Source organism: Neopsephotus bourkii, unplaced genomic scaffold, assembly GCF_033783945.1.
Source record: "Neopsephotus bourkii isolate Nb327-2 ecotype Australia unplaced genomic scaffold, CSIRO-AGI_Nbou_v1 NB_1080, whole genome shotgun sequence".
NCBI classification, from domain to species: domain Eukaryota; kingdom Metazoa; phylum Chordata; class Aves; order Psittaciformes; family Psittacidae; genus Neopsephotus; species Neopsephotus bourkii.
Window position 1 is genome coordinate 2,433,480 of NW_026901568.1, and position 26,671 is coordinate 2,460,150.

The 26,671-nt window shown below is 38.0% G+C and overlaps 1 protein-coding gene across 2 annotated transcripts in view; it reads right to left on the reverse strand.

The window, feature by feature from the left end:
* LOC133216989 (contactin-3-like) overlaps nt 1–26,671 on the reverse strand; it is a 104,683-nt gene that overhangs the window by 21,179 nt on the left and 56,833 nt on the right. For both annotated transcript variants that reach the window (XM_061362114.1, XM_061362115.1), the window contains exons 4-9: nt 14,458–14,661; nt 14,045–14,147; nt 12,892–13,076; nt 4,914–5,050; nt 2,618–2,747; nt 1,211–1,361 (exon numbers count right to left, since the gene is read on the reverse strand). In XM_061362114.1, the coding sequence (XP_061218098.1) occupies nt 1,211–1,361; nt 2,618–2,747; nt 4,914–5,050; nt 12,892–13,076; nt 14,045–14,147; nt 14,458–14,661 (910 nt within the window). The remainder of the gene's footprint in view (nt 1–1,210; nt 1,362–2,617; nt 2,748–4,913; nt 5,051–12,891; nt 13,077–14,044; nt 14,148–14,457; nt 14,662–26,671) is intronic.

Consider the following 26,671-nt stretch of genomic DNA (forward strand, 5'->3'; position numbering starts at 1 on the left):
AAATGGTTTGCTTTTGTTTAAGAGAATTACACTGGAATGCCTTTCAGAGAAGTTAAAATTTTCAGCATCTTTTTGTCTTTTTCTAGTCTTGGTAAATCTAGAAACATCTGGGAATAAAGGTGGATTTGTTTACAGCTGAATCACTGCTCCTCCACCTGATCTCAAAATCCCTTGTATTAATCTGTGTCCAGACAGGTATTAGAGCCAGGAGCACAGGACCCACTACAGCCAACACACAGCAACTGTCCAGTATTACAGATCAGTTAACAATCATATACACATATAAAACAAATCTTTTAGGGGGTTATCTAGGTTGGAGCACATTTTGATATGTCTTCTGGTTTTGATGAGTTAAATGAGCATCAAGTGCATTTTGTCTAATCCTCCTTTTCTGGAGGATAAAAGAAAAACAGAAGTTCACCCATCAAGAGATATACATGTCTTAGGCCAGCTTTTCATCACAGAGGAACATACAGGAAGGCAACTATGGTTTGGATCCTTTGTCCTCTCTACCTGGACATCTGGGGGACTATGGTCTGCTTCGAATAGAAGCTACTCCAGATTAATTTGTAATGAACAAAGTCTAGTTGTGGCGTAATGACTGCAGATAAGAGGTACCTCAGAGAAAACTTTTAAAGGTTTTATAATATAAGATGCTTGGCAATGAACAGCCTCCGTAAGTGCAAGATGCTTCAAGTATACACACTATAACCATAATATGGGGTAATAATTGACCTCTGCCAGGTAAGAGGAGAGAATTCTTGCTAATTCTTATTATGCTCATTACATCACCCAAAATTATTTATTTCAGAGGTGGAAAGCTGCATCCTGGTGGGAAGCATTTCTTCTTTCAGTAGGCAATTAATTTAATTCCCATTTTCTGTCTTTCCTTCTGCATGTTCTACAGTGACTTCTATGCTCTCACTTCTCCCTGCATTCCACTGCTCTTCGCTGTCCAGTTCTCTTTATTCATTATATTCTAAAAAACACCCTGAAAATAAAACCTATCCTATACCGTAAAGAAAGCAATATGCACACACTCAGTGCTCACGTACAATGACAATTAAAAACCAACCGAACAACTCCACCAGCTAGACAGTCTCCAGAAAGACTTTACAACTATTTCAATCTACAGACAATGCTACTGCACGAAAAGACAGAAACAAGCTTTTTGTAAAATTAAAACAAATAAACCAATGTAACTTGATACCTTTCATTTTCGTGTAGCTGCTCACCTCCCTTCTTCCAGGAACTTTTGGCCTTAGGGAAAGCTCTGGGTTTGCATTCAAAATCAACTGTGCTGCCTATTTGAACCTGAATCAGTTTCTTCATTGGATTCTTGGAAAAATCTGGAGCAGAAGCTAAAAAGAGAAGGTACAGTAACAGTGAAATAAAGCATCTTTAATAATATTAATGCTACTACTATTCAGAGCTTACCTGACACTTCTCAGATTCCAAACATAATTAAAAACTTGAATTCGTCAGTTCAAACAGACCTTTCTATTAGAGAATTATGCATTTCTCCTCTTCATACTGGTACTAAATGAAGGTCTCAGTTATGCAAAGTACGTCACCTAATGAAGCCTGCACAGAAGATCACAGAACCTCAGCTGAGGTGAAGCTCAGTGAACCCAACAAGTGTTAATTATGTGCCTAACATTGTGCTTTGCTGAACATGAGCATACATGAATTGTGTAAGCTCAGGGAGGGCAGTCAACACCAGCAGTCCCATCAAACCTCAGGGTACTGCTTAGCTTCTAGTTTTGTGTCAAAGTGCATGTCAGACTGGGTAGGTTAAATGACATAAAATGACAGCACAGCGCATTCTGAGTGTGTATAGTTTTCATTAACTGACAGTTAGGAAAAGGCACATGGCTTCTACCTGTACTAACAATGAACTTCTAAAAGAAGTTCAGTATTCTAAAGGAACAAGGCTGAGGGAGCAGTCTGCTGATTGACTGTAACCGTAATGATGGGAAAGAAATAACTCATGACCCCAAAACATGCTGCTCTTACAGGCTTTGTTTTGAAATCAGTCTACATTGGAGGTAGAAATTGCATGAGCGTATGAGCATGTAAGGCAGTCCCAAATTCAGTGTTTCCCTCAAATGACTGTCACTCTTTTAGACTGAAGCACACACTCTTTGAATGACGGAGCAACAACCCCTTGTCCCCTGGACTGAGAAAGGATGCACAAAAGAGCAACCTATTGCTTTTAAAATGATGTGGCTGCCCTGGGAGCGAGCACTGGAACTGCAGTGCAGGAGGCGAGTGCAGCTGAGTGATGTGTGGAGTCAGGGCTGCCTCCAGACCATGCAAGCGGTTTTAATCTTCAGGCCTGTGTCCAAGCTCCCATCTCTGCTCTTCCCCTAATGAATAATTTAGCAGTGTTCTGTTTTAAAGCAATGAATGATTGGACTGCAAATCCTCTGGAAGCAGATGAGACAATTCCTTGGCACTGCAGATAAAGATATTAGGTTGACAAAAATGTTTATTTCAGTGATAACAGCTGAGCGAGTTAAATTTGAGATCATGATGCGGTGGAACATGAGGCAGGCGGAGGGGGTGTGGAGTGGGAGGATGAAGCTTGTGTGTTAGTGAAAAAGGAAAATCTTACCTACAACCCTGAGCTCTGCACTTGAATAGATGAGACCATGTTTATTTTCAGCTATGCACTGGTATCTGCCAGAATCTGTCAGATTTAGATTTGATATTGTAAGTGCACCATTTTCAATTTGGATCCTTCCCTGAATATTAAGAAAAATATCTTTATTGATGATATATTCCCTGTGAAAAATTTAAAATAAGTAAGAAATAGGCCAGCATAAACACAAAAAATGGGGTAAATGTAACAGCCTAATCATAACAACAGTTCCAAAGTAAGCGACATGACTGCACCATGGTATGGCGATGGTGATCAAATATGGAGACTTGGCAACACAGTATGAAATAGATTCTTCGAACTTGCTCAGGCTTTGCAATTGCAAATAGCCTTGTATTTCCCCAGAAATACGGACAAAAATTAGACGAGGCTCCTCATGACAGACCAGAGCATCCAAACTATACAGATGGCACTGGCATTTTGTACTATTTAGAGATTTCACACATGCCATTTGCTAATGAGCTCTCTGTAATACTATGCAGAAAAAATTCCAAGTCATTAAACACATATTTGAGTGCTTTAGAGCCGACAAAGCAACTGAAGAACAGGGAACTTCTCACCTTGTTTATTCTTGGGAAGCTTTATGAATTATGGTAAGAAGTGACTAATTTGAGGATGGAGTGAAAGGAAATGGTGAGAAAAAGAACCAATGACAAAGACAAAACCAAAGGAGCTTGTCCTCTGAGGAAAACCAGAGAAACAATAACTGACAAAAGAACAAATTTGCTCAAAAAAACATTTTCCCATTATTGCTTCTTTTTTTGTGATCTGGACATGGCTTACCAGGCCTAATGCAATGGTACTCACTTTCTGCCTTTTCCTAAGGGCATGTACCTAGAGCTGGCTCCACAGCTGGGTAGACAGAACAGCTTATCTCGGCTCCTTCCCTGACAGGTTCCCTCCCAGTTTAGTGCAAGGTGCTCAGCCAGTTAAACCCCATAAAAAACAATCCCAAAGAGGAACAAGTCTGAGTCTCCATGTCCTGATCCTCTCTCTAGCATCCCACGCTGCTCCTCTTTTTCTTCCTTACCAAAGATGGAGAAGGGGAGCTACGAAGAACAACCTCAGCAGATTTTGGTGGTGGAAACCCAGCATGAAGAATTATTGCACTCGAGGAGCTGAAGAAAACTGATCACTTTACACAGAGTACTCCTCTCTGACGTCTCCTCAATGCCAGCATTCAAAGGCTTAGTTCTACAGTTGACAGTCTTTAAATATTTCCAGAGTAAGCCACGCTAATGCCCTGACATCATGTCAGAAAAGCTGAACAGCAATACTCAAAACTGGAAAAATGGGAAAACTGAACAAGAGAAGATATGTTTGTACTTACCAAGGTAAAAAAGCACATTACCTAAGTGATACCGTAACAATGCACTTAATACTCATCACTGAGATGAGATTTTGTATTTAACCTGTTCACAGAACACTACCATTCCTTTGAGTGAGCATCTAAGTATAACATTCTGACAGGAAATGTTTTTCAGTGCTTAGATCAAATGTCATAACCATCCACTAAATTTACTGGAACAGTCGCTCTTCCTTCTTCACCTCTGAGTGTCAATATTCAGGACAATGCACTGGCCAAAGGCAAAATGCCTTCCTATGATGGGCTACTACTCATAGTTTATATTCCTGATAACCTGAACTGGGCAGATTTAAAATCAATATGGGTATCAGATGCTTTTCTGCATTTCTGATTTGGGAGACCAAGTACCTTATCTTCCGAGTAGAACATCTTCTGTTACCAAATGCATTACTCTCCATTAATTTATTTTAACAATTGTATTTAAAAAAAAAAAATCTGTGTCACACGGAAATTTAGGTTTCATTCTTTGATTGTGACCTTGTGAATTTTTAGGATATTTGCCTTTTTTTTAATCAGGAAGTTTGAACATGTTTTCTCATTACCTTTAGCGAAACACCAACAGCAAGTATAATAAAATAAGTTCTCTATTGATTATTCATGGTTCTTAAGGTATAAATTCAGTTAAACTTCCCTCTCCAATCTTTCCCTACATACTTATTCTGATGCTTCTATCATTGCTTTTGGATCTGCTTTTAGTGGGGATATTTTTGTCCAACATCATTTGTCTTTGTGCATCTGGTACTGCAATTTTTGATGTTTCAATCTGGATGCTCTTAACAAACATACAAAAACCAGTAATTCGACTAATTATGTGGACCTCTGCAAATTCTCACATAAAGTATTGTTAATTTTATATAGCATCATGCTTTCAAAACACAATGTTACCTCTATTGACAGTTGTTCTCCATTCTTCAGCCACCTATATGATGGTTTGGGCTTCCCGCTTGCTCTGCAGTCCCAGTATAAGGTGTCTTCTACAGCAACTTCAGTATCTTTTATTGTCTGGACCCAGTGAGGTTTTGCTGCAGATGAAATATACATACTCATCAACAAAGACCCTAAAAAGCTGTTGTTCCATATGAAAATCAAAGGGTTAATCTGCATGACATTCATCATTTTGCTGTGTAGACTGGTTTATACCAACAGACATTCTCACTTGTTCTGCTTCAAGTCACCTAAAGAAACAAATTGCTCCCTGTTCCTTTTATACATTTTTATTACAAGCAATAAACCAAAAGAAAACTGAGACTACAGATCACTGAAGCTGAACTAGTGAAACCAGTACTGAAATCGCTCATGATTAAACAAAACAACTTTGAAATTGAGGTAAATGTAAGATAAAGAAATGAGTGGTGATACTTGAATTAAAAAATTGATGTAGCTAAATCATCAAATTAATGCTGAAGAGAATCCTTTAAGCCCTAAAAAAAAATAAAAAAATTAATGGCATGTCAGCCTTAGGTCTAAATACCATTTAAATTGTTTTGTAATTCTAGTCAGTGCTTAACTGGATGAATACGTGGATATATGAGACTATTCTAGAAAGCATTAGTTTTATCACAGCATTTCAGTGATGCAAACCAGAATATGACCTTTAAAAAGTCCTTTAAACCAGCTAATTTTTATACAAAATCTTGATCTATTAATAGCATACAGCCTTCAGAACTACCTAAAATACAATTACAACTATAAAGTTTAAAACACCTATTACAGCTTTCATAGGGTAGGGGAAAAAAAAAGTCATTTGGCCAATAAACATCACTGCATGAAAGACAAGAGTATTCCTTTAGTGCTATTTCATACAACAGCACAATATTGTTTTACAGCTAAGTCATGTGAATTTCCTTTGAACTTACTCAATTTACCAAGAATTATATATATCATATAGATATATAATACCTATGTATACTACTTCTCCAAGAAAATGGGCGTTGCATATAGAGAAAATAGATAACAAGTACAATGAAACATGGTTGAAAATATATAGCTAAAGGCAGAAGAATTTTCCAGAGTCGATCTGATTACCTTAAAGATTTTCCTAAGCTGGTAATTTAAGAGAATCTCCTAACACTCATATCTATGCATATAACACATATACATCTATATAATGTATATATCTATATATAACACTCATCAACATATATGTGTGTGTGTACACATATGTGTGTGTGTACGTGAGGAATAACTGGTGATACATTAGGAAAAACATTATTTTATAGGTGAGTTTTGGAAGCACAGAAGGTCAGATCAATTCCTGTTGAACTTCCTACTACAATGGAGTTTCACCAGCAATTATTTCAGACCAGGGAAATTAATGACTTGCCTATAGACACAAGGGATGTCTGCAGTAGAGTTGAGAGCTGAACCTGTTCCACTGCCATAGGTACAAAACCAGCAGACCAACAGCTGGATGGTGGTTGGTATTAACTTCATAAAAAAAGATTCATTCTTGTCTAGTATATGAATTCTCTCTCTGTTATATATTCTGCAATGCAGGGATAGAATCTCAACATCATCATGTACAGTATCATACTTTTATAGTATCAAGGATTAATGCTATTTGTGATTTATGTACACATACTTAGGATTATCTTCTCATAAAAGAACTTACTGAAATATATTCATTGAGTTATCAATTTAGGAGGTTTTGGAACTCAGTCAGGATTTGCTGATAGTGAAACCTTCTGTTCTTTTGCTCTGTACGCCTCTTATACCCCAATGTGGGTTAATGCACTTCACTGATTTTGGGGATGATCTTTATCTCTTTATCAAGGTCAGGTCTAAAAGACTGGATAACCTGACCTTTGTCAGACAAATGTAGTATCTTACTGATGTTAATCCTCATTCAGTCTTGAAAGTTACTGTTACAACACTGGAGTTCAAGAAAGAGCCATTGCTTTCTTACGTCATTTGCTCCACATGTGTCAAGGTGAGATAAGCTCAGGACTCCATGTCAGCATGCTTCCTGCATTTTGCATACCTAAATATTATGCAACAAGCAACAGTGCTTGAATTATTGATGAATCCATACATGTGCAGTATTTCACATCTGCTGCCTGTCTTCACTTGGAAGTGGGTTAAGCATAATCTATTTTCAAGTTCCAGATCTTGCATTCGACTCCATTAATAAGAAAAACATTGCCTACACCGTAAATCTTCATCTTAGAAGTCTTCATGTCAGTCTCTATAGGAGGGTTTCTGAAGTCTCCATGGTACATATGATAAATGGAAGGAATGGGAAAGTCAACCGCCCAAAGCAGAAATGAACAGAACAGAGCTATCTAAGCCACAGTGTGAGAAATTTATGGTGCTTGTTTATTGGCAAGAGTGTTGATGTAGACTTCAGTGATTTTCTTGAGGAAGGCTCTTTTTCTCTTCAAATTACTGATGAAGGAATTCAGCAGAATGAAAAATACACTTTTCAATCTGCCACATCTCAAAAGTCTTTAAAAAAGGTTGTGAAAGTATTAGAAACTCTTTGAAAAAGAACAATTCAACTAACCAGTTCAAAATTGAAAAGGCAGCTAAACAGGGCCAATTCCAGCTGGGAATATTGCACTGAATGCTCTGAATCTTGGCCAAAATAAAGATGGTCCACATTGCAGCAGCCGAGAAGTGCAGACAGGTCTTCTATCAGTAGACCTGCCCACCCTCTCAAAGCATAAGCATGACATTCCATGCCCAGCAATGTTCTTTCTCTTGAGCTCTGTCTGACTGCACCTAAATGATTCTGAATATAAAGCTTTAATCCTCTTGAGGTCTAGTCACTGTTAGTCACATTTGCTTAGAACATCTGGTTCCACCACCACTGCCACATCTGTGCTCCTGAAGGGAGACTAATGACTTGGTAACAAGGCCTCATTCTCTCATTGAGCTACTGTGTTGGCTTGTAAGTTAGATCTTGAGGAGACACCATTCTTTCTCCTTAAGCAAGCAATATGCAAGCAGGTAACATATTTTCATTGAGATGAAAAAAAGATGCTATCCTGTAAGTCAAGAGGTTGGAAGTTAATGTTAATGGAGTTTGTAGTGCAGGATCTAAGACTGTGACAGAAATCCATATTGTATGATAATATTAAGAATTCTTAGGAACCTGCTGTATGATCTTCATAAAAGATTCATACAGAGTTCCCTCAGGATGAAACACTTGTAGGTAACTGATTTTCTAAAGGAGGTTATCTGTCATCCTCATGGTCAGTCACCTGGAAAAGCACCAACCTGTATTTTGCTTCAGTTGCTTTTGCCTAATATATTCCTTGCAATACTCGTGGTCCCACTGGCAAGAAGTGATACAGGTACGTAACTTCGTACAATTTATCCCAGTGAGAAGATTCAGTCATCTTGTTTTTGGTGGCTATGATGACCCTTTTCTTCCAGCTAATTAGACCTGGCAGGTCTTCCTGAAGACAACAAATGTGGTTTCATTATGCTCTAGGACATCCCTGTAGGCCATAAGGATGCACCATTTCTTCATACTTTTTAGAAACCCGTTGCAATGACTGTTCGAGGGGGTTGATGTGAACGAAGACCAACTGCAATAAGTGACTGCGATGAAGCTCTTGGAAGTAGCTGAAGGAGCTGATGTCAAGATTTAATTTGCAAATAGCTTGTGGGGTACCACGCACAGTGCATGTTGACACGTGATTTTATACAGGATTTTATTCAGAGTAGGAAAGTCCAATAAAAATCTCCTTTTAATTCTGTAAGCCACAGAACAGCATGAAGAAAAGACAGAGCTTCAGGCCCCCGACTTTAGTCTAGGCATTGTGCTTTCCTAGGGAGTACTGAGGTCTGCCATGTCTTTGCTTGGAGACAGAGGACTACGGGAAGCCGTTCCAGAACAGTCCCTAATTGGGGCTTGCACATAAGGTGCAGTCTGCTTATGCGCATACCTTTACTTTGAAATATACAGTATGAAAACTGGACTGGAAATCTCCTTTGAAAATACCTTTGGACAGCTCAGCAGTTGGGCAATAAATCAGAGTCAAAACGAACTTTCCATAGTTCAAGAGAAAGCAGCTATGAAGCATACTGGGGAAAAAAACCCAAAACAACCAGAAAATTTAACCTTCCTTTTTCTGTGCAGCATATCTGAAAGTCAGGCTATGACACTCATACCAATGCCTACAACAGTGATGAAATTTATCTTCAAACTCTGAATGATTTTAAGCATGAATTACACTTTTCTAATAAAACTGTGCCTAGAGAAGGATCTAAAACATCCCTGAAGATGTCCATTAATGTGTACTCAAGTCAAAAATAAGAAGGTCTCAAGTTACAGGTAATTGCTACATCGAGGAAAGTTTTAGTATGTAAAAAGAGATGTAAGATTTGTCTCTGTAGCAAGGCAATTAAATTATTAGAATCAACAATTAAAATCTATATTGATGAACACAGCAATTCCTTAATATTATTTAGCCATTCATACCCTTGTAGTTAATGGTTTGAGAACATCTCCATGAACAACAAAAATTACATATTACTGGGGGGGTCTGCCTCTGCTATCACAGACCACAGCAGCAGAACTTTTTTCTCCCTGTTAAACATTTTGCCTTGGCAGTGTCAAGAATGAGTTCCATTAAAACAGCACATACTAATTAAGAATGTCTTCAATTATACTTTAAATTAATTGCCTCACATATCTCTAGCACGTTACATGTTTAACTGCATCTTAAAATTACAAAAATGTAATTGTTTTATCTCTTCTCATTCTTCCATGCCATGAAACATGCCCATGGAGTCTTTCTTCTTCTGTTATCTCTTTATGGAAAGGGCTAATAGCAATAATAATGGAATATACTAATAAAGTGAAAGCAAATAATTTATATATTCAGGTTTTATATTAAATCAAAGTTAGATAATTTGTCCAATTTTTAGCACATTCTGAACTCCCTGGAGGGGAAAACTGGCATTAAACAAATGCTGGAACTGTACAAAGGACAAAAACCTGAACATTTGATGCTGGGCTTTTCTTGTTAAAATGTTTCATAAGAAATAATGAAAGATTAATAGCCTGTTGGTTATGGTATGAAAGAACTCAGAATGTCTGTTTTAGAGTATCTGTTTTAATGATAGCCTTTAACTACGGGTTGAGAGTTATATTTAAACCCCACAATAAATTAAAACAAAAACCAACCCCACAACTCATTTTATTTTGATGACGAGAGTTACAGATGTGCACAGAACTTATAAACCAAACGTATTTATACGTACTCTTGAGAAAATTACTATGGTCATGAATAAAGTTGAGCCTACATTCAAGTGATTTGTGGCTTCAAGACCGTAATTCATGACTGGAAGAAGTGGCAGGACAGCATGGCAAACATAAGTGGGTTGGTTTTGTGGGGGCTTTTTAAATAAAAAAATTTATAGCCTGAAAAACCCAATTTTCAGATTTCAAATTTTACAGTTTCAGCTCATGAAACTAACCAGGAAAATAAGAATGCTTTGCTTCACAGCAAAGCAATGAAATGTTTCAAGCTTTGGTTTAGGATTAGCTTGTATTTCCCTTACAAAGAATCTTTCAAATCTGTAAAGAAGGAAAAAACACTCTATTTTTCAGTCACATGGAAAATTGTCTTTTTCTTCTCCCCCTAATTTACTTTCCACATTATTTCACTACAACAACATGGAAAACGTTAACCCCAATTCTTGACTCTTTTTTGGGTAAGCCAGAAATGTGCTTTGTTCTACTGAGGACAAGAAAATAAATGATGTCACTGTTGAACTAAAAAGGCATTTGTCCATTTGCAATGCTTGTATTTTTCTGTGTATGATTAGCAGACATTAGTCTTGCACTTCTACCAATGAAGTCTTTTAACAGCAGCCAACAACCACTAACATTACCACACAGATTTGTGTCATCTTTGCCAGTACTGGTACCCACTTTCTGGCAGATGGGATATTTTTTAGTCTGAGTCTTCAGTATATTGCATTAGTTTCCCCAAATCCTCATCTGCTTTTAGAACAACTTCCTTAAATATTGATCTTTTATTGGAAGACTGAGTGGCATATGGTTAAATTTCTTTACCAGACAGATTTCTGAGGTTTGATAAGAGGCGCAGTGACAAGCCATCAGAAAATACTAACTTCAGCTATACATTATTAATCTATAGACAGAATTAAAATCCTCCAAATCAAAAAGTGCTAGAATGATCCTATCCTGAATACTGACTTATTCACATTTTATCTGCAACAACAAAGCAAGTAACAAAATAAGAAAGATTACTTAAATCTACTTAATTCTGCAGAATGGGTTTCATTAAGCAGAACAAATGAAATGAAACAGTTGGAGTGCCATTAATGCCATTACAGGTCTCATTATTCTTTTCAGTATAAACATCCATATAAGGGATGAATCTAATATGGGTAGACATTTATACTGGAATATGAACTCTATTCAAGGGTTCAAATCTCTTTCTGGATTTGTAATGAAAATGTTCACATTGTCACAAAACTGCAACTTGCTGCTTTTAGTGATTAGCAACATCCTTTATTTCAGCTCCTTTATTGAGCAAACAGAACTTGGGAAGCAGACCAAATATATCAAGCTTGTGCACTATTGTAATTATACCCCAAGGACTAATGAACAAACCTACTCAATTTTGCATGTAGTTAACACTATGTCTTACAACTGCCCTGATTTAAATCTTGGGTAGAAAAACTGAGCCACATATAAACCCTAACTTGTTCGAAACTTTCAAGTAGTTAATAAAAGTCATTTTATACAATCAAAAGCATAGTGCCAAGTTTGGAATGACAGATGACAGTGGCAGATGAAGCATCTTCAGTCTTTTGCTCTGTGTTATTAATAGGATTTCTCAAAAAGCAGTAATTGCAATTAGTATATTAAAAATTCAGGCTACTCAAAGTCCCCTGGTCCAACTTCATGATGGAGCATCGATTGAGTCTAAATATTAATTGAGAAGCTGGGAAGTCTTATAACCTTATAAACCTTATAAAACCTGCTGTGCCTTAAACTAAAACCTTCATTGATAATATCTACATTGCAGCAGTCTCTGTGTTCTAGGAAATGCAGCTTCCCATATACAAGTAGTAAACAGCACATTTGCTCAAAGCTACACAGTAGATACGCTCTGTGCTTTTTTACACAACATAAAAACCATCTCTTTCCTCACATATTCCTACATGAGGGTAACATTTCAAAGCACAGTCTGAAACACTCTTAAAATTACCATTTACCTAAAGAAAATTGTATTTGCTGAGATCTGGCTTTAACAAAACTTGTCAATTACCACTTTGCTGCAAATCACTCTAGCTGTAAAACCCTACCAGTGTGCTTTGCTGATACTCATTCCACTTTATAGCCTTAAATGCATAACAGACCCTGTCTTCTTCCCAGTTATTAGATCTCTTACTATTTAATTTTCTATGCTGGATTGTATTATCTCTTTATTTACTAATTTTAAAATAAAATTGGCATTTTGAAAGCAAAGAATTGAGAATATCTATCAGTAACCTTTTCCTAAAGCAAGAAAAATTTGCATTTCCTGTAAATGTAAGGCCTAAACGATCCCTCAAATAAATACAATAGAGTGAAAATCTAAGGGTTCACCAATGGACCAATAGCCTTTAAAGTAAAGCCTTTCCATCACAGAAAAATAAACAGAAGCACTTCCTGCACTACACTTGGCAACCCTGTTGAGCCTGGGCATTTATTAGAAATGTTATAAAAAACCTGGTCCAGAAGTTTTCATTCTTTGCGAGTAGTTAAGATGCCATGGACTTTTAAGCACAAATGCGTGGTAGTATTGCAGAAGCTGTAAATCCTAAAGTACCCCAGGGTAGTTTGTATTTCATGTGCAAAGAGGAGTGGGAGACAGGGAGAAAGAAAGTTTCCTACCATAGTAAGTGAGACGCCCTCTTGCAATATTTTTTCCTCTTGAGTTTTCAGTAATACATTCATATAGTCCCGCATCCTCCTGCTGGAAATTAGGAATTTCGATCATGCCATTGGATTTCCTCAGCTTTATTTTACTTGGAAATGGCAGACCATCAGTTCTTCTCCAGTTAATCTGAGGCACAGGGCTAAAGGGAGAATAATGGGATTTTAAACAGCTTTGCATAAAGTATGCGATTGTCAAAATTTAGATACTTAAATGCAACTCAGAAGTGACTAAAAGCTCGTGTTAAAAGTGGTAGTTGTACTTTATATGACAGATGGGCAGACACTATGGCAACAGATTTGCATACACCGGTTCTGTTTCATGTGCTGTCATTTGTGATACTGAATTTTTCATGAATATCTGTGTGAATGTCCAGCAATTTCTTGTAACTCTGCACTGCCCCCCCCAAGACAGGTCAGATTTACCAGTGACTGCCATGGAAGGAGAATCAAGGCAAGTCTTTTGACCTTCCTATCCTACAACAGTCATTCATTCTCCAATTTTAAAACCTTCACTCACCTAGCTGGGGAACCAAAGCAATAGCATGTGATCAAGTTATCAATCTGGCACTTACAATTATGAACATCTGACAAAGCTGTCTTCAAATAAACCACAAAGTGGTAAGTAAATACATTTACCGTAACATAAATGTGTTCTCAGATCATTTGTGAAGTAGAAAAGATATCAACTGTGTGTGAAATCTCATTCAGAAGTGAAATGCATTTTAATCTTTACTTCAGCTATAAAGGAAGAACAATATTATGACAGCATCAAGTACGTTTAACAGTAAAACAGAGACTTCTCACAGACTTCACTTCCTTCTACACAGAGAAAGCTGAGTTAGGTCAAAGGAGACATGCAAAACTGCTCTGATATTAACTCAAAATAATTTGAAATTTAATGTAAATTACTGCATTGGCAACATACGCATTTTAGTTTTAAACAAAATCAAGAATTACTTCAAAAATCTGCCCTCTTATTCCAAGGCAATAATTATGATGACCAAAATATTATCTTCAGACCATATATGACTGCCAGAACTTCGTATGTCTTGTGCAGGTTAACCCTTTTGTGCTTCAGCTTTCAGTATGGATGAAGTTGAAAACTTACTTTCCTAGTGCAAAGCATTCTAGCTTCACAGTTGAGCCTTTAGCTGCAGGAAGTGTCTCAGGAAACTGAACTTCTATTTTGGGTTCGTATTCCCCCATCACACCTATAGAAGACAATTGAAAAAGGTATTTTTTAGTTTTAAAAGCCTTTTTTCTCACTTTAGTATTGCATCACATTAAAAATCAAGTTTACTTCTCTCACACTCCATTTACAGAGAGAATCATAGGTACCTGCAAGCAAACTCACTGCCAGGCTTCACAGAGAAAGAGAAGCATGCAACACAAAATACTTTATCTTATTATAAGCAATCAGTATTCTGAGAATGCTTGAAAAGTTACACTGTAAGAGACAAAAACATTCACAGATGACAACTAGATGTGTTACTTAGTCACAGTGCAGAAAGGAAGTCGTACCATCAGTGCGTAGCACTAGAGGCGTTGGTGACCCCAGAACTTGGCTGTTGGTCACAGTGCTGGTTACAACACAGGTGTAATTTCCCACATCTGATGGCTCGACTTTGGCTATGTAGAGGTGACCGGTCTCTTGAGATACAAATCGCCGACTATCCTCTTGTACAAATGATGGATATTCATTGAAGATCCAAGCAAATGACAGTTCTAGTTGGAAACAAAAAAATAAGTAAAGATATTTGGTAAGGATTTTCACTTTTTTTTCCTTCAAAAGATTACATTTTTCATTACCGTATTTTACAATACTGTTCTGTGCAACAAACATGACCAGACAGCTAATGACTGTCAAATCTGTATCTCCTTTGGCAGAAGAAAAAGGCAAAAGGAATTCAGTGATTTATGCACAGATAATTTTTTTTACCTACTATTTGATACACATGGAAATAAAAGCAGGCAGCAACAATGAGACCACACTTGGCTAAAATGAAAGCATCATTCATTTGAGGGTTGAAACTAGATGATCTTAAGGTCCTTTCCAACCCTAACTATTCTATGATTCAGTACCTACTTAACAATTTAGCTACATGCTTAGCAGATAGAACAGTGTAGGTGTATGCAAGTGAACAGAATATCAGAAGCAGCATAAATTTCCAGTAGGGCTCAACACACAACAAGTCTGTATTTTTAACACAAAAATCCATTAAAGTTGCATTTGAGAAATGTCTGTATATCATGGCAAAGCAGCCCTCACTACCCTTCATTATGGTCATTAGAAAGGAAAAACCACACTTCAAAAAGATAAACCAACATTTGACAAAAACTGTGTTAGAAATCTGAGCTCTGTGTGTCCAATTTTAATTGGCAAAAGTTCCTTCCTGTGTGAGGCCATGTGTTTGTCTCATTCCTATCCTACATAATCAAAGGAAATTAATTTTTAATGGTTTTCCAGGCAAGACATAATCTTTCACCCAAGTTTATAAAAAGATCACAGCTTCTGCAAGTGCTAATTGGAGACTGTTATAGCTTATCGACCTGCTGTCATGTTAAAATATCCTGTAGCATTTACACTGCCCCTACAAAATGGAGATCATCACTTTTTGCACAGGTTTAATTTGAAAGCGCATAAATTTGGGTGCAGCCATGAAATGGAGAACAGGCATCGCCCTAACTCTCAGTGTTAAGTACGAATGCAACACTCACGAAAGTGCTAACTGGGCAATTTAACACAAGGTAAGATTGTGTGGATGAAAAAAACATACAATAAATGAAATTATTAAAATATTTATGGACTGGCTAATGCAAAAGGGGCAGTAAATAAAGTGGCTTATCATAATTGAATTTAATGCTATCAATATTTAAAGTCTTTCCATTAACACAGTTTCACAGGGGCAGTGTGTAGGAACAATTAACAGGGTCAGGACTTGTCTCAAGAGTTTAACTTCTGTTATGTTGTGAACTATTTACTGTTAAAAACCAGCTATCTACCCTTCCAGACTTGAAACTATGGCTTTTACTGAAAGTTCCTTCCTACATGACAAGAGAAGTATAATTAATTTATGGTAAGGAAGGCTAACAAGGATCTGCCAAGTAAGGAAAAGGTAAGTAGCACAGTGGACAGTAAACCCTTAGGATCTAGTTTGACTTCAGTCAGACTTTTGATATGTGCCACAAGAGTCCCATAACAAGTCAAAAAATATCCATACAGTCACCACCACCAAGAAAAATTGTACATCTGTTCTCCCATCCTACAACACAAACACCAAGATGTAGTCCTCAATGGTTTGCTGTTGAATGGAGAGGGCATGTTGAGTTAGTGCTATGCAGCGGGGAGGTGGCATCTGGGCATTGTTCTGGCTGTGGTCTGGCATTATCCTATATAGGCCAGTTCAAGTTAATAATAAATTATACATAATAGTAATAATAATAGTAATAGAGTACACATGAAGAGTTTGAAGGGGACTGTGACCTCTTGGACAACAAAGATTATATGGTCTTGCTAAATGGGAAAGACCAGAAAACAAAGCATAACTCCATTTCTACAGAGCAGCTGGATGAAGAGGGTGAGCACAAGGCTGTGGGAGAGGCTGTAGACTAAGTCAGGTAGCAATTCAAGAATTGTAATTAAAAAACAAATAAATTTACATTTTTGGCTCTACATGAAGCTCAGACAAGACACAAACATGTGGGAAACCAGGTTTTATTGGTTCTGGTATTTATTGACCTACTTGTTTCCCTTTGCTCAAACTATTATTTTAATAAAAAAAAAAAAATAAAACAGAAGACATAATTCAAAGCATTCAAAGGGGACGGACATATCTGGATACACAGCAGGAAAATAAGCAGCTTGATTTTGTTCATATTATATTGGGTGAAGTCAAGAGTAAACTCACTGAAATCAATCATTATGATTATGAAAGCCATGCAAAGTGTATTCCAGTTTAATTGGATCCTTCAATAGCCTATGAATAACCACTCCTGGAAACCTAATTTCCCATTCAAGATATATTTTCATCAACTCTCTCAAAAAAGGAGCACGGTGTTTCTTTACCAGTGCCCCACAGGCCCTCCCTCATTTTATATTTATTGTACTTTACAAAATTGTATTCTTATTTTCTAAAAAAAAAAAAAAATCATATTAAACGACTTGTTCTGTGATTTATTGTGTTTACACCATTTGCCTGTTGCTGATCCTAGTGCACCTCAAGGGACATAAACTCACTCCCTTTCTGTCAATTACAACTTTTCAGTTGATTTCCTGTTATAAATGGAAGCAATATGTCTCTCCTGGGCTTCCTCAAAGATCTAAGCCTTTGCTTTCCAATGCATTTTTTCCTTATTTGGTGACCATACGTGGATAATGTATTGGAAATTACAGTTATTATTCAATTTTTATTTGCTTACTATATCTTGGTTGGCTTTTCCTCTTTATTTCGCATTATTTGATTATTATTTACTGTGCAGTCTACAAGCTACAACACCGCAGGTTCGTAGTGTTCCAGGCAATCTGTTCCCCTAAGTGTTCAATTAAAAATTGCTTATAAAATCACCTGCCATTTTTTAACTTAAACTTTTACAGAACTCAACACTTAAATCAGCAAGGCCTCTGAGGTCCACCACGGTCACTGCCTGCTATCTACGAGCCATAAAAAAAATATAACCCAACACATACCTTCATTTTCCATGCTGTTAAAGCAACATAAGGGGGTAAGCCCCACACATTCAGTTTTTAACTGGGTTCAAAGTTAGGCCTTAAGCTCATCTCCATGCTTTTGAGAAGACTGTATTACATATTTTCTCTGAAAGGCTGCAACACATCAGTAGGAGACTGCTGATGGAACTGAGGCAATTTCATTACTGTAAACTGAAGGATGCTGAGGAGGGACTCTTTATTAGGGACTGTAGTGATAGGACATACAGCAGGTGAAAACTGGCAAGGCAGATGGAGTTGACGGAGTCCCACCTGAAATATGGAAGCACAGAGGCCAAGCACTTTATGCTAAATTTCATGAGCTAGTTGTGTGCTGTTGGGAGCAAGGCAAAATACCATCAGACTTTCATGATGCAATCATTGTCACTCTGTATAAGAAAAAAGGTGTCAAGTCAGACTGCTCAAGCTACCGTGGTATAACTCTGCTCTCCATTGCTGGTAAAATTCTTGCAAGAATACTATTGAACAGACTAGTGCCTGCTATCGCAGAAGAACTTCTACCTGAAAGTCAGTGTGGTTTCAGGGCTAATAGAAGTACCACAGACATGGTATTTGGTCTCAGACAACTGCAAGAAAAGTGTAGAGAACAGAATAAGGGGATATATGTGACTTTCGTTGACCTCACCAAAGCTTTTGACACTGTGAGCAGAAAAGGCCTGTGGCTGATCTTGGAACGATAAGGTTGTCCCCCCAAGTTCCTCAAAATGATTATTCTGTTACATGAAGATCAGCAAGGCCAAGTCACGTATGGCGATGCACTCTCTGAGCCTTTCCCAATAACCAATGGTGTGAAACAAGGTTGTGTTCTCGCACCGACCTTACTCACAGTCTTCTTCAGCATGATGCTCCAAAGGGCTATGGCAGACCTCGACGAACAAGACTGCATTTATATTCGATATCGTACCGATGGTAGCCTATTCAATCTAAGGCGACTGAAGGCCCACACTAAGACCCTAAACCATCTTGTCCGTGAACTGCTTTTTGCTGATGATGCCGCCCTTGTTGCCCACACAGAAGCAGCTCTGCAGCGTTTAACATCTTGCTTTGCGGAGGCGGCTGAGGTTTTTGGGCTGGAAGTCAGCTTGAAGAAGACAGTAGTCCTCTACCAACCTGCACCACAGGAAGATTATTGCCATCCCCACATTACCATTGGCGAGTCAGAGCTTAAGACAGTTCAGCAGTTCAGCTATCTTGGTAGCATCATTTCCTTGGATGCCACGATCGGCAAAGAGATAGACAACAGAATAGCAAAGGCATACAGAGCCTTCGGAAAACTCCATAAAAGAGTCTGGTGTAATAAACACCTGAAGAAAAGTACATAGGTCAGTGTCTACAGAGCCATTGTATTGTCTACTCTTTTATATGGGTCTGAATCATGGGTCATCTACCGTCATCACCTGCGACTCCTGGAACACTTTCATCAGCGCTGCCTCCGTACAATTCTAAACACCCATTGGACTGACTATGCGTCTAATGTCACTGTCCTCGAACAGGCAGGGGTCACCAGCATCGAGGCCATATTGCTGAAATTGCAGCTGTGCTGGGCAGGGCACATCTCTAGAATGAAGGATCACCGCCTCCCCAAGATCATGTTTTATGGTGAACTTGCCATGGGTAGCCGCAAGAGAGGTGCCCCAAAGAAGAGATATAATGACTCCCTGAAACAATACCTTAGCCTTGGCCATATTGACTACCATCAGTGGTCCACCTTGGCCTCCAATCGGGAGACTTGGAGGCACACCATACATAATGCCGTTGACTCCTTTGAGAACTCACGAAGAACTAGTCTCGAGGAGAAAAGACAATGCAGAAAGAATAACGCCCCACCTGTACCACCCAAGGAGACTTCTGCTGTGCTTTTTGTAGCCGGATTTGCCTATCCCACACTGGTCTTCTTACTCATCAGCGCGCTTGTAGTAAGCGTGGGTAAAGCCCTTCCCAAATCTTCGTTCGCGAAGTCAAGCCATGATGATGGAGTGATAGGACAAGGGGTAAAGGGTTAAAACTTAAACAGGGGAAGTTTAGATTGGATATAAGGAGGAACTTTCCTGTTAGGGTGGTGAGGCACTGGAATAGGTTGCCCCAGGAGGTTGTGAATGCTCCATCCCTGGAGTGCTCAACCTGGCACTGCTCAAGGCCAGGTTGGACGAGGCCTTGGGTGGAATGGTTTAGCATGAGGTGTCCCTGCCCATGGCAGGGGGGTTGGAACTGGATGATCTTAAGGTCCTTTCCAACCCTAACTATTCTATGATTCTATGAAAATCCAAAACTATAAATGAACTCAGGAATTCAGCAAAGCAAAAGTTTGGGTGTGAGGGGACGGCATACAGACATATGACCAGAAGGAGAAGGATAAAGTTTATCCACCAAATGCACAAATTTTACAGGTCATCTCTTGCTCCTTTTGTTCCAGACCATCACTCCTATGCACCTGCTTAATATTATCTGCTAGCCCCATAATTCACATCTAAATTAGACTTCTAAAATAACCAAAAGTAAATGCTGTGAACAATGTTCTTCTGAAGCTGATTTAAACTTCTGTTCAAAACTCACTGGGTTTCAGTTAGTAAAGCAAAAGTTTTCACAAACAGTCCTGAAAAGAAATTAAATCACTTGATTTTGAATGCAAACTCACTGAAGTAGAGGTTTTATGTTTTATTTTTTAAAGAAGTTTCATGTCAGTCATTGATACCCAAATCTATATTATTTCATACAGTTCTCTTATTCAGATTTTACTATATTCTATAATTGAGATAGAGGGGCAAGCCAAAATACCCTAGTATTTTCTGTCTTAAACTGGCACTCTGCCTAACTCGCAGGATGTTATATGGCTTCTAAAAAACTGTGTGCAAAAAAGCAATCAGACAAAATTTAGCAATGACAGAAACTGTAATTAAAGACATTGAAATTGGTAACAACCAGCTACTTTGAATTCTGAATTATCTACCTTAGAGTTAAAAGTAATGGAAAAGTAACACTGATTTTGAGAGGATAATGACAGACTTCATAATTAAGGAAGAAACGAATTAGCTCATCATTTGGCCCAGTTTCAGCTCAAACTGTGACGAAATGTCAGAAAATAGAGAAAAGCCTCTTGCTTTGTGGATGAACATCACTCAGGAAGGAGTAAGCTCTCAAGGCACAGACAAGAAGCAATCGCATATGGTTCTGTGGGGCAGCCACACACAGCCATCACTGCTGAGGACAGCTCTGCACATCTGTCTGCAAAGGAACCCTTAGGAAAGTGCCAACAAAGTATTTAAAACTAGGAAATTAATCCACATGAGGTGAAAGCGCATCAAACTCCCAGAGGACGCTCTTAACCTTGACGCAAACCAGCCTTAGTTCACTGCAGCCTAATCCTCAACAGGATTACACTACGTTCTATCGTACATACACTACCTTCAAACATATCATTAACTGCTTTTCCTACTTGGGCAAACTCTAGCTGTTTTATTCCACTTAGTTCTCTCAAGTAGTCTATCCTTCCTTTGGCAAGCCAGCACAACCAGCTGCAACTGGACTTTAGCCAGGAAAATATGTAATACTTTATTTCTGCCATAAAATAAATCACATCTTTGGGGTTTTTTGCAAACATTAAAGGATGTTTTCAAATAAAAATCTTATGCACCGCAGGCAAAAGACACGGTTAAAATAGGTGTAATGTCCTCCCAATGTTGGGAAAATTATTCTTTTGGCTGAAGATGGTTTTGTTCATACAAAATGCAAATTCCATGATGGGAATCCAAGCCCAGCTACAAAAAGTGACAAACATATCCTGAAAATCTCACTATATTCCAGAGTGTAATGGAAACACTGATTGGAAACTAACATAGACCATTAATCATTTTGGCATAAAAGGTGAATTATTTTATAGGTAAAATAAAACAGATCAACATTCAGCATACTCCGCAGGTAATCAGGCATTAATTTCTGTGTATGGAATAACCCAAACCAACAAGAGCAGTGCAAGATACCTATGTAATATCCTGCAATATCAGTCTACACATTTAATGAGAATATTAAAATGTTTTAGCTGAAATTGCAAGGTTCCTACTTCAGGCTAATACCTAATTTTCATTTTTAAATGGAACGTGGTCAGAGTCCACTCATTCTCTCATTTAGACATGAGCTGGTGTGATGTGAATAAAAGATGTGATTCTTTACACATAGTTGCAGCATAAAAGTGTATTTATCTTTACTGCCTCCTACGTATACCACAACCACAGAATAGGCCCAGGAGTAATTGCACACACTGCTCTGTGACCTGTCACTGGCTGCCACTGGTGGCAAAGCTCTGGTGATGTAGAACAGCCCACTGAAGGTCTGCCCTTCTCTACACTCAAGTTTTACGAAGACTTTCAAAGCAGCATCAAAAGCAAAGCACAGCATTCTAATTAAAACAAACATTTCTAAGCTCATCCTTGTGAAACACAGATGTGCCAGCCTGGCAGTGGTGTTTTGTTATTAATACCACAAAAACCCTCACAGTAAATAGATTTCCAAACAGCACATCCACTTGAAAAGCAGCTCAGTGACATGGGCCTGCCTGCTGTCTGCCTTTTCACTCCTGCTCTCCTGTCACACAGGGGATTTGACCATTAGCCAGTGTTGCTTCAAACTGAACTTGACCTCCTAATATCAAAGTGCCCCTTAACTGGCAGGTTAAATGTTCCTTAGTGCTCCAAAGGAAATCCAGATGCTAATGGGAAAGTCAAAGAAAATGCTTTTCTACATTTAGTTTTCAGTGCTGAGTAAAAACTCAGTTTTGCTTCCCCTGTAGTTGTGCTGGATGATGATGGATTAGATTCTCTTTATCACACCTCTGAACTGTTTCAGACTAGCTGTGTCACTCAAAGTATACAGGCTCCAATCAAATTGCCTCTACTTTGGAAGTACGCAGCAGAGTAAGAAACTGCTTTAGGAAGCAATATTTAAATACATACCCACTAGCCATATCCATTTCAAATGACAAACTGTTCTTTTAGTCACCTCCCTATAACTTTACATTTAATTGCTCAGAGCATTTCTAACAACTCTGTTGTGCTTTTTCAGTAGTTGAAAGTATTTTAAAATTGCTTCCTGCCTGTAATAATTTTAAGGCTAAAAAGATCACAGTTTAGTTTATTGCTCAACTGATTTCTTCTGAATGCTAAATATTAACAAGATAAACTAAGGGAAAGTAATGGAAATCCCCAAGTGTAAATTTTCCAAGGAACGCACTAATGTTGATAGGTGGAAGTAGTAATTAGTGACAAATTTTATTTGGTTGTCTTGCACTGATATAGGAGAAGGTACTTGGTAAGCCCCTGCAAAAAACAAAAAATCACTTTCAGTACTCTTAAGGAGCGTAATGATCAGCTCCGGCTGTGTGCTGGGACCACAGCCATCTCCCTTCTGCCTCTTCCTAATCAATTACTCTGCTTCCAAAGAAAAACTCAAATATTTTAGTAGAGAAAATAAAGAGCTGGGGAGAAAACCCCCTCAGGAACAGTTTAGGATAAAAATAATCTTGGTAGAGGGCCAAACCCAGTTATTTTCTACAATTTCCTCCTTTTCCCAAGGCATACTTCAGATACCTGGGACAAGACAAGTGAAAATGCTTGACCAGAATTTTTTTTCTTAAATTTAGTTCATCCTAATCTACCCGTCCCTCTTTCTTTCCATCCCCAACCCCCCTTCTTCCAACAAACACCCCAATAGCAAGAGGCTAGTTCCCCATTAAAATACTGTAATCCCATACTGATGCCTCTTTCAGTTTGTTCAGGAAGGAGCGCTAATGAGAGCCCGCCTCAGCAATAAAGCGCACACCCCAAAGTCTTTCGAGGTCTTCTGGAGTGCCTACAAACATTTTGTTGATGAAAATTGTGCAGTATTATTCCCACAAAAACCTGTGCTACTCTTTGCTTGCTCTGACAACAGCGACATTATACATGCTGCTACTGTATGTACTTAACTCTTGGTGCATCTTTAGTGGAAACCAAATTCACTGCAGACAGGAAAAGCTGATCCAATCTTATGCAAAACTCCTCCCTGGGCTATCGGTGAAACTGGAGCACAGGTTTATCAAAAGAAAGTGTTTTGGAAAGACTGTATTTGATAAAGTGCAGAACAGACAGAGAATCTCTGTAGTATTGGTTTGTTACCAGTGGTAAAAATAATGCTCTGACAGATAGAAATCACTGTAAAACCCAGCTGTGAATGGGTATTACTGTCCCTCATACGGACAAATGTAAGTGCCTCTTGGGTACCATTTGATTTCAGACTGTCAGCTGAAACTTGGGCAGATGAGAATGACAACACCAGCAGGACTATTGCAAAATATATTTTTAAATAAAAATACCATTTCTCCTTGGCAGATTGAGAACAGCTCGACAACACTATGGAACCAGTTTTATGGCCATTGCTTTTACAATATTCAGCGTACTAGTCTCTTTAGAATCCATTTTTGTGCAAAGACCTCATAATATGTCTACTGAAAGTATGATTTATTGCTCTTGCCCAGATAGGTGTCATCCGCAATCTACAACAAAACAAAAAGTATAAGTGTAAAACCAGGGTGTTTTCAACATTCTGAAACCACACTGATGGGCAGCTGAAAAGGAACTGTATTTTGGAATCCTATCAGTTTGGTTTTGCTTTGCTTTAAGGGTATGAACTGCTTTCAAAGCCAAATTAAGTAAAAATTAATTCCATTTACAGGAAAAAAAACCCCAAACCCAGTATTCTGATATTCAAGAGTTGCAGAAAAATAATCAAAGCATCAAAATATTTCTGGTACATGAGATACTTTCCATGCCATGTTATTAATGAACAGCATAGACTTGCTGGAACATGTAGGTCTCCAAATGGTGATACAAGAGACATTAGCAAAAATTTGCAAGTCTAAATACTAATTTGCAAGAGACATGACATTATTCATTGAATGACTTGTCATACCAAACAGTGAGCAATAAATTGGGTCCTAGGTTTTCATGATCTAATATTTCCTGTTAGCATGTCACAACTTAAAAAAGATATGCTATAGGCTAAATTGATCCCTATCCTTCAAATATGGCCTCGTTTATTAATTAGGTCCACATTTATCAGGGCATGGTAGCAAGATGGAGCACACATTTCTGCTTTATATGTAGAAATATCCTGGGCATGTTGCATGAAATAGGAGCACTGAAGCTAATCATGACTATAAGTAGAATTTCCTTGCAACTTTTGAGCAACAGCTTGTCAGCTGCCCAGTGTTCTTGCAGGTTATGGTCATATTCCACGTAGTAACAAGGTAACAGGGAGTATGTTCATCAACATAAGTCTAATGCCTGTTTTTTCCAAGCAAGCCTTAATTCTTTGAAATAACCGAGTAATATCAAGCAAATCTTCACTTCTACCATTAACCCTCCCCATCTTTTCCTCTGTGTATAAAGCAGCTCTCAGCGCACCACAGACAACAGAAAAGGACTGTCTCATTGCTTCCTCCCCTCCTAAAAAGCAGAATATACATCTTAATAAAAAAATTAATGTCAGATCAGTAAAACTGACTATATTAAACAAATACATATCACAATATATAGCAAACAGAAATAACTGAAGACAAGCTACATTATAATCAAGATACACACACAGTAGTAACAGTAGGTAAAACACTAAAGGAACTTGCAGATTTGCTTTACTCTGGGCTTTGTCACTCCTTAGATACCGATTTTGGAACAAAATCAGTATCAGAGAAAAATCATTTTTAGCTCTCCATATGCCTAGCCTTCTCTGTTCCTGGCAGGATGGAAAAAATTAGCATCGCATGAATGTTTTTTAGCTGGCTGCATGTTAAGTGTGCCCAATATTAAGTTTTGTATGTTGAGATGTTTGTTATAGCAACAGTCCTTTAAAACCATCAAGACATAAAAGTAACCCAGTAAAAGTGAAAATAGCTGTAGAAACTTCAGTAAAATTTAGTGGTTATAACAACTGAAAAAGATGGCAGGAGTTCTACATAAATCAATTTTAGATGTCAGATTATCTTTTGAGTATGTGGGTGAAAGGATTTACTGTTTTGCAGAGAACACAGGGTATTTTAACAGGCTCTCTGTAACAGAACTAAAATTATATACAGAAGTATGGTCACGCAGAACGATGACAGATGACCATCTTAATTATCCAAAACTCACTTCTTAATTATAATACAACATACATTATCCAACATAAAACCTGGTTGAATTAGTAAGATATTTAGGGGGAAGTCTAAACACAGAGGCAGTCACTTATTCCATCTCCCATACAGCAAATTTCCAACAAGACTTAACAAAGATGAAATGCACTAACTCTGAAGAAAATATTCTTGTGGTTTGCCACACAGCTGATGTTTAATGGCAGAAATGTAAAACTGATCGGTGCACCCTCAACTGGAAATATTGAGCACCATCTTCCTCCCGTTGCATACAAACAGCCAACACAGAAACAAAGCTAAAACACAAGTTCAGGATATGAGTTGATGTGTACAAGCTTAAACAAAGCTTAATTTTGGTTTAAATGGTCCATGCCCATTCCCTGATGGAACTGGAACTGCAACCTTCAAAAGAACAAACGTATGGCTAACCACATGAATACTTTGCTCCCCACGGAAGGAGGCTATCCCTTATCACTTATGTAAATACCTGTGGCTAAGATAAGCAAACAACAAAAAAAATACACCAAATTGCAGAGGGGAAGCAGTTTCCTTTTTATCCATACTATGAACTGGTATTTCTTTTGGGAGGAACACTGGTTACTATTGTAACTGGGATGCTGTATATGGAGGAATAATCCCGATTTAATCCATCTCTTCTTAAGGACTTCTTACTAAGAATATAAAACTTAAGTGCAATTAAGCTAGCAAGAACTTAGAAATTGTATGAACATGACAGAATATTAAAGAACAATATTTTGGAGGCTAAAGGGGAAGAGGAAACAAAGTATTTGAGAAGGTTTTTACAATTATTGTTATCTGAAATTATTCAATAACTCCATTCAACAAATACAGAA